This window comes from Babylonia areolata, chromosome 20 (assembly GCF_041734735.1).
Source record: "Babylonia areolata isolate BAREFJ2019XMU chromosome 20, ASM4173473v1, whole genome shotgun sequence".
NCBI lineage: Eukaryota > Metazoa > Mollusca > Gastropoda > Neogastropoda > Buccinidae > Babylonia > Babylonia areolata.
The window spans coordinates 33,620,892-33,629,963 of NC_134895.1; the positions used below are offsets into that span (position 1 = coordinate 33,620,892).

Genomic DNA, 9,072 nt, shown 5'->3' on the forward strand with positions numbered 1-9,072 from the left:
TGTGTGTGTGTGTGTGTGTGTGTGTGTGTTTGGGCGCGTGTGGGTGCACTGTGTGTGAATATGCAGGGAAAATCACAGAGAACCTTGAATGCTCAAGCCAGAAACCTTGGGTGCTAACAGTCATTTCTCAACGTAACCTCATTAACCTTAGTTTTCGTTTTTGAAACCCAAACCACAAACCCCTTCATACTGCTTTTTATCAAACTGGTTTCACTTAGAGAATTAGATCTTATCTGTCATCTCAACTGGTGGACACTATGTCAGTGTTTAGGTACAATTGCAAGTCATGTTATCACAACTATCTTTGCTCATGGGTCATGTTCAGCGTCAGCTTGATCAGTAACAACATATCATAATCAAATTTATACTGATGCACACAGCTGTCATGCAATGAATGTGAGCATACACTCACACATGCACAGACACACACAGGCACACAAACACACACAAGTACATACACACACTAACACACACACACACACTCACACACAAATCTAAGAAATATCTCACTCACTATCTAAAAGATGGACAATAATGCTTGCCTATCTTTAGTCAATGCTCCTTCATTATTTGTGTAATATTTTGTGCATGCTTGCGTTGGCAGTGCACTTGTGTTATACTTTGTAAAATAGAATAGGAGTAAAGTAAATGTACATGAGCATACATCAGGTATGTTTGTGTTTCTGTGAGTGAAAGAGAAATGCAAATATGTATTCTGTTTGGATGGATTTTATTTCTTTCTCTTCAAATTTACTTTCTGTTCTCTTTTCTTTTTTCCCAGATGGCTTGATGCAAAAAAGCAGTCGCTGCTTATTCAATATACCATCATGAAAAAAAAAGGATATATATATATATGTGTGTGTGTGTGTGTATGTGTGTGTGTGTGTGTGTGTGTGTGTGTGTGTGTGTGTGATTATTGGTGTGTCATGTGTCCATGTGTGTACATAATACGCATGCATGCCTGCATTTGCATTTGTCTCATTGGCATTGTGACTGATGCTGTTTGCAGCCACTAGCTGACATTGAATGTGAGTACACTGTGAAGCAGAACAACCTGGACTTCCTACAAGTACATGTGTCCACAGACACGCACAACAACCAGCCCACCTATGACACCCTCTAGAAGACACATTCATGCAACACGCACACTCACTCACACATGCACAAATGCACAGACACTCGAGTTTTAACAATAATAAGTAAAGCCTGGGAGGGAAAAAGAAAAGATTCATGAGTACATACCATTTCTTTTCCCCAGTTTGATGAGCCTTTCCACATAGCGTGAAGCCTCTGGATCCATTTTGGACGGCTGGCGCTTTTGGAATGCCACGATCACATCAAACACATCTTTCCGCATGCTGGTCAGAGGAATGAACCAAAACATATCACCTTACTGACACAAGCATGTCCACAAACATTAAAAACAATACAATCAAATTTCTGTTAAAGATATAACTAAGACAAATTATGAAAGATGTTGGAACAGTAAACTTGTATACCAACAGGAAGAACACATCCACCGCTAGTATGACAACCACTTATGTCATAGATACCAATTGATACTAAAAGTAAAAGAGAATACCAGTAACAGTAATAAGACATGTTTACCCCCTCACTTAATTACAAGGTCTATTCACACACAACAATGTGTTACAATGGAGGCAAAAATCGAGAAATATCCAGCAGTGTGTTTTACATTTGTAAATTACAAATACATGTATGTATTGATGTGTTCAACATCCTCAAGCGAAATGGACAACACAGATCCCATAAGAATTGGGGAATGGATCTATCTAACACTGCTGACATACTAGAACAACAACAGCAAAGTTGAGCAGCAAGAATTTTTGTCTTCAGAGAAGAGGGAGAGGGGTGGGTCAGATTCAAACTAACAACCCTCAAAATGTAAATTTTCCATCAATTCAGAACTGCAGCATTGAGCAGGGGGAACAAAAATGTAATTCTAGTTAAGCGAAAAGCAGAGGGAAGTAGAGGGAGATGCCACAAGATTTCAGTGACATCCCAAAACTGAAGAATATCAACAACAGTAACTGAGTAAGTGTTGAATCAATCAAGCTAAATTTTTAAAACAAGCAAGATTCAATGAGGAGTGACATTCTAATGTTAGAAATAATTATGAAGATAAAATGAGGAAACATCCATTTTAGCACACAGACTTGGTAATGTTGGCATCATCAATCATTATCCCCACCCATAAAATACAGAAACAGAGCAAAGAGAAATTATAATGAATTATTTTTAATAATTATAATGTGAATCTATATAGCGACTTTACTCTAAATAAGGCTGTGAGCACTTTACAAAGACAGATAAACACTCGCACAAACACATGCATACACATGCACGCACACGTGCGCAAGAACAACAGACACAGATGCACATGCACAGATAAGAAGTAAGCAATGAGACCAATGGGGTGGGACGTTGGCTTCCAGTCATGTAAAGAAGTGGGTTTTCAGGGAAGACTTGAATAAAGTGGAAGAAGAAGAGTTCCTAATCTTCACAGGGGAGCTGGTTTCTGACAGTTGAGCCATGAAAAGAGAAAGAATGCGGACTCTGTTCTGACAGAGGGGATCCAAAGCAGATGAGCATTGGAAAGAAAGATACAAAACAACAAACAAACAAAAATAAGAGAGAGAGAGAGAAGACCAGAAAGTATGAATAATAGTTTAATACTGATGAAAGACAATCACAATGTGCAGCAGACTTGTAAAAGCAACAGTATGCACTTTCGTAGGGAATACTTGTGTTACTGGAGCAAGATCTACAAAAAACATCAATTGATAGTCCACCAAAAAAACTTTCCCCAGTTTCCCCTCAGTCCATATGTTTTTAACTATAATTTTATGATATATATATATATATATATATATATATATAGAGAGAGAGAGAGAGAGAGAGAGAGAGAGAGAGAGAGAGAGAGAGATACATATGTCTAAACACACATACACACACACATTCAAGCCGCACTGGACCTCCTGGCCACATAACACAGCAAAACACAGCAGATGTTACTATTGGATTAACTTCATTAAGGCCACCCAATCATTATGTTCATGTGATGTGAAATGTAGAACATTCACTGATCTATATCAGGTCTTTGTACTGGCTTTTCAATTTTTTAAAATCTATAAAATTAAATAATTATCAAGATGAAAAGGTATGTATTTCTGTATTTACATACACAGCTTCCCTTTTTCAACTTTTTTAATCAACTGCCATCAGAATTGTGCTCGAACACATTCTCATTCTGTGCGCAACACCCTATGTTTACTTTCCCTTTATGTATGCTGACTGAAACAACAAACTGTATTGTATTGCACTGTATTGTGTTGTATGATATTGTGCTGTACTTAGTCACATTAATTTTACCTGCATGGAATTCCAGGTGCTCACTTTGGATACAACACATCTCCATCCAGACCTGCCTCGGCCCCCATATACCCTCCAGTAGTAGAACCCCAGTTTTCAGTTGTACAATAGTGGTTTTCAGTAGTATGAATGTGGTGGCATTTCCACAAAATATCATTTAAGCTCTTAAGGTTGTCTTCTCCCTTGTACTTAATAAGACATGATTTAGGGCTAACTTCCACACACAGATCAAGCTTTTGGTAATTACATACAGAGGTACCAATTTCAAAAGACAACATGAGGCAAAGCCTTCAAGACTCATGTGCTTTGCGCTTTATCAGTAAAGGAATCATGAGGAGAAAAATCAAGAGATTAAAAAATAAAAAAAGCTTGAGAGAAAAAAAAAGGCATGCAAGCAGGATCTAACCACAAGTTAAGTTCTGATGCAAGCAGACTAATCCCCAAGACTGTGGCACATCTGCATACTGCACACTGCATGCTTGTGCATTGTTTTCAGTGCAACCTCTGTGTGTGTGTGTGTGTGTGTGTGTGTGTGTGTGTGTGTGTGTGTGTGTGTGTTTGTGTGTGTGTGCCTGCCTGCGTGTGTGTGTGTTCAGTTCAACCCTGTGTGTGTGGTTAGAAAAAGGGAAGGGTGGAGAGAAAGAGTGTGTATGTGTGTGTGTGCATGCATATGTACTGCTTTCAATACAACTCTGTGTGTGTGTGTGTGTGTGTGTGTGTGTGTGTGTCCAAGAGAACACACACACACACACACACACACACATTTACAGATAGAGGAAAAGTGAGAGAATAAGTAAAAGAGGAAAGTGGAGAGAGAGAGACTTCAGAAAGAGAGAAACACTTTCTGTCTTTTACTTCTTTTAAATAATAAATGATTGCGACCTTCAATCCAGCAGTCACTGAAATCAGCAATGCTGAGTGTCCTGTCATAAAGTCAAGAGATCCATATTGCTTTTTTTGTGCTTTTTTTCTTTTTGCTGGGGAAAGGTGTGTGAGAGGAGAAGGGGCTACTAGTACTACTGAAAGAAAGCATGTTAATCACCTTGAAGACAGGAAAGTCACTTACAAGATAAAGACAGCCATTTACTTGAATACATGGTTATCATTATAAAGATTGGGGAAAGTTACATACATAGTACATATATACCCCACCCCAGCCCACCCCAACCCCACCCCTCTTCTCTCCCGGCCACCCCCTTGACTGAGTTTGAAGTGAACAAGTCCACTGTGTAAGTGTGTTGTTCTGACACAAACTGATTCCGCTGACAGAGAGCATGGAGTCTAAAATATTTGGTGCTGGGGAATGTTTTTCGCACAGAAACTTGCTGGCTGATGGGTTAATCAAAAGGTGGCTACATCTACAACATGTCCAGATGTGCATATTCAATCAAATGACTTTGCACTAATATAGCTATTATGCAGTTATGAAAATGCAATATTTCATGTGCCTATGTATTTTCAGAACTTACACCTCACAAAAGCTACCACATGCATAATGACCCTTGAAGGATAAAACCCTTATTCTAATAGCCACTGCTTTCCCACTGCAAATCAGTCTGGGCATCACCTTCATATTGTAATATCAACTTCATGAAATAGAAGAGAATACAATCGAAACAGAGCAAAATGACAGGTGGATAGATTTACAGCACACACACACCCACACACGGAAAACCCAACCTCATTTCTACATCAAACTCTGACAACTTCTTGTCAGCATCGCAACTGGCATCCCGCAGTTCCTTGTCTGTGGACACATGTTGTAGGAAGTCCAGGTTGTTCCGCTCCACTGTGTACTCGCATTCAATGTCAGCCAGTGGCTGCAAATAGTGTCAATCACAGCCCCAATGAAACAAACACAAATGCAGGCATGCATGCACATTATGTATACACGCATGGACATACACGACCACCAATAATCACACACACACACACACACATACACACACACACAGAGAAAAGTGGCGGGCGGACGCGGGCGCGCGCACACGCACACACACACGCGCGCGCGCGCGCATTCAGTGGCCGGCACTACAACAAACCGCTGCTAAAGCAAGCAAGTCACTGGCCCAGTCAATGAACAGCCCAATCACTGACTCAGTGAGTTAATAAGCGTAACTTCGTCAGCTTTGTGACCGATAAGTGGGTCAACTGACGAGTGGGGCGGGTAGGGTTGGTCAAGTGGGGGCATTATACAGTAAAGTAAAACATATTGAAAGTGAACACTGACCTTAATTACAGAATTGTAGGTTCCTTTTTCTGGAGTAACGGCTCCAACGTTATCGTAGACCGCCCTAGTTTTCGCAATCAAGGCCTCAACCTGTTCTGGAATTTCAGACGCTTCGATCTGCCATCCTAATTTGACTCCGTGAATCATGATGGTACGTCTCACGAATAAATCTAAACGCAATGTGGATACGGAGTTTGGTGTGAGTGAGGGGCTGTATGGAAGTGCTCCTGAGGAGGACCGGAACAGAAGCCCACTGAGAGTCCGGCAAGCAGTGACACGGGCGCACATTGACTCGCCGCTTTTGACAACATGCAGACGCAACGCTGAATATCTTCCGGTTAGTTATGTCCCTTGCACGGGTTTCCTGACAGCTCTTGCGGTGTTCACGAATCTGCCCGCATGTTTTTCATGCGTCCGGTCATAGAAGGTCAAGCGGGTCCAGTCAGCGCCATGAATAGTTCAGCAGCAATATTCATAGAAATATTTAAGATTTGAAATTAATTCCATGATGTGCTTTGAATAAAGCTGCGGCCTCAACGGATTCGGTTGCTTTGTTTTTCCACTTTCTTTTTATTCCAATCTGCACACAAAGATGAACTTTTATATTTCTATTTCCTTTTCCATTTTGTGTCTGTTGACCCGATTGTGTTCTCATAACAATTAAATGGGTCTCGCGCGCGCGCACGCACAAACATACATTTGACTTTCTTTTTTGTCTTTTATGTTATCAGATCCTGGATACAGACATGGTGCCAGAACCTAAGGCTATTCATGCGTGTGTGACTTCATGTGTGTCAGTGTGTGTGCGTGACTATTAATGTGTGTTTTATGCGTGTCTGTGTGTGACACATATTGTGTGCATGCAATATGTGTACATGTATTACGTTTTATCACAACAGAAATCTAGTTGTGTTGGAGTGTGCATGCGTGTGTTTGTGTATATGGCCCTCTGCGTGTGTCTGTGTGTATCTGTACATCTTAGTGTTTGTGCATGTCAGTGAATGTGTGAGTGCACGTGTGTGCATGTCTGTTTATGTGTTTTTGTTTGTGCATGTTGGTGTATGTGTTTAAGTCAGTGTATATGTGTACATGTCGATGTGTGTCAGTGTATGTGTGTGCATGTCAGTGTATGCATGAGGTGAATCATTCAACACCCATTCCTCAGTTTCCACTTTATTCACTATTCCCCTCACATTTTCTTCTTCTTTTTTTCTTTTTTTAAACTTTCATGGGACTGTTTCAAATGATACACTTACACATCAGACACCAGTTGCCTTGCCATAGTACCTATCAAGTTACACAGTGCATGGTGACAGTAGATGGAAATGGAAACTGAGGTCACCGTGGTAGCAAGACATGAAATTCTTTGCACTGGTAAACTGGGACAGTCTCTCAGTATTTCTTGATGGTGGGTGGTAACAAAGCTGCTATGGAGATCCAGTTTAAAACTATGTACTGTAACAGAGCTGTACTCTACATGTCCTTTTATCAAATTTATGTTCCTTGATGTCGAACCCAAGAAATGTAGACACACTGGTCAGTAAATTTGAGCAACATTCTCAAAGAAGTGGGTGACAAGATTGTGGTCCCGGTCTTACCATCTCAGCCCCAACATTACTCAACTGTGGCCCAAGAGCAGGCCACCAAATTCAACAATGACATACTTCTGATGTGGTTTGAACCTACAGTGCTTACTGCCTCTGTCACTGTGGTCAGTAGTGCAAGTAACATGATGGATGAATTCATAAAAACTGAAGTTTTGTGAAAAAATTGTACCTGTAGAGTGTGTGTGTGTGTGTGTGTGTGTTTTGTGAGTATGATTATATTATAAATCACAAAATCATCTTACCACACTCAGCTTTTTTTCCCCCCCATATATGTCAAAGCTTTTTTTTTTCAAATGTCAAAGCTTCTTTTTCTTATCATTTTTTGCACATACTGAACAGTGAATCTCAGCACCAGTGTGCAGACAATAAACCAATATTGTGTCTTTAGATTCCTCTTTCCTCTGTTCTCCAAAACCATTTCACAATATGTCTCACATATGCATTACGCACTGACATTCATCTCACTGCAAACTCACAACAAAGACACGTCCACATTACTTCAAGGAGTGAACAACACTTTATTACATGGTTACTTCCAGCAACACTGACACATCTATAAAGATACAAGACTTCAACAACAATGAGTGGGTGTATGTTTGATCCACAGAACAAATGACCAAGAACAAAATACAACAAACAGTAAATAAAGAGACAGACAGGCAAACAGATCAGTGGAAAAAAAACAATTAAAATAATTTTTTTAAACATGAAAAATGTTGATAACAAACAACATAGAGTGGGGAGTAATAAAGATGAGGAAGGCAGGAAAAGACCTTGACACCAAAAAGACCAACAAGAGGATCAAACAAGAGTATAAACAACAACAAAAAATAATGAACACACCCACACTGACAATGGGACATACAAGAAAAACGTTGACAGAAAAACAGCTGGTGACAGGTGGACAAAGGAAAGATAGCCCAAACTCAAAGGGTACATTGTATATAACTGTATAGCATTAAAAGAGTGAAGAAGAGCAATTAATACCAAGAAAAATCACTTTTCACAAAGACAGTCAACCAAAGCTGGTAAAATGCACCTAGACACACACATAGTCAAGAAAGTAGTAAAGTTCTGCACACACACACACACACACACACACACAAACAGTGACACACACACAGTGACACACACACACACACACAGGAATGTAGGTATGAATCCTTATTTCTCTCTCACCTCACTCCCCACCCCCTTTCTATAACCGTCCTCTCACCCATCCTCCAAACCCATTGTGTGTGTGCATGTGTGTGATGAAATGAATGAATGCGGGTGTTTCAAAATCACCTTGTTATAAAATCAAAGAAAAGAACACAAGCAAGCATGTACGCACACATGCGTGCGCGCACACACACAAAGATGTGCAAGCGAAAGTGAACATGATAAGATGATAAAAAAAACAAGAATATGAAGACAAGTTTACAATACATATTCTCCCAGAAAGATCAGTCATAAAGCCGAGTTATCTAGGGTTTTTTGGTGGGTTTTTTTGGGAGTTTTGTTTGTTTTTCTTTGGTTGGTCGGTTGGTTGTTGTTTTGAGGGTGTTTTTTTTTTTCCTTACTTTAAGTCTAATAAGTCAGAACTGACTTTTCTACTTTGCATGCATGGTTTTCAAAGTGATGTTCTCCAAATGGTTTGTATAGTTTACACTTCTGGAAGTGATGTTCTTCATATGGTTTTATTTAAAGGTGACAATGAGAAAAAAAAAAAAAAAAAAGCACCGCACACACAGAGAGGTGTGTGCAAGCCGAAGGAGTGGGTAAAGGACAAGGGAGAGAAAACAAAGCTATGTGGAAAAAGAAGGAATGATGCACAGAATATTGTGACAGCATAAAAATTTG

The 9,072-nt window shown here is 39.9% G+C and overlaps 1 protein-coding gene across 3 annotated transcripts in view; it reads right to left on the reverse strand.

Moving 5' to 3' along the window:
• LOC143295434 (thimet oligopeptidase-like) overlaps positions 1-6,003 on the reverse strand; it is a 41,515-nt gene extending 35,512 nt beyond the window's left edge. For all 3 annotated transcript variants that reach the window (XR_013057015.1, XR_013057016.1, XM_076607129.1), the window contains exons 1-3: positions 5,624-6,003; positions 5,074-5,213; positions 1,243-1,358 (exon numbers count right to left, since the gene is read on the reverse strand). Coding sequence is in view for 1 of the 3 variants with exons in the window: in XM_076607129.1 (XP_076463244.1) it covers positions 1,243-1,358; positions 5,074-5,213; positions 5,624-5,911 (544 nt within the window). In the remaining 2 variants the exon portion in view is untranslated. The remainder of the gene's footprint in view (positions 1-1,242; positions 1,359-5,073; positions 5,214-5,623) is intronic.
• Positions 6,004-9,072: the final 3,069 nt, after the last annotated feature.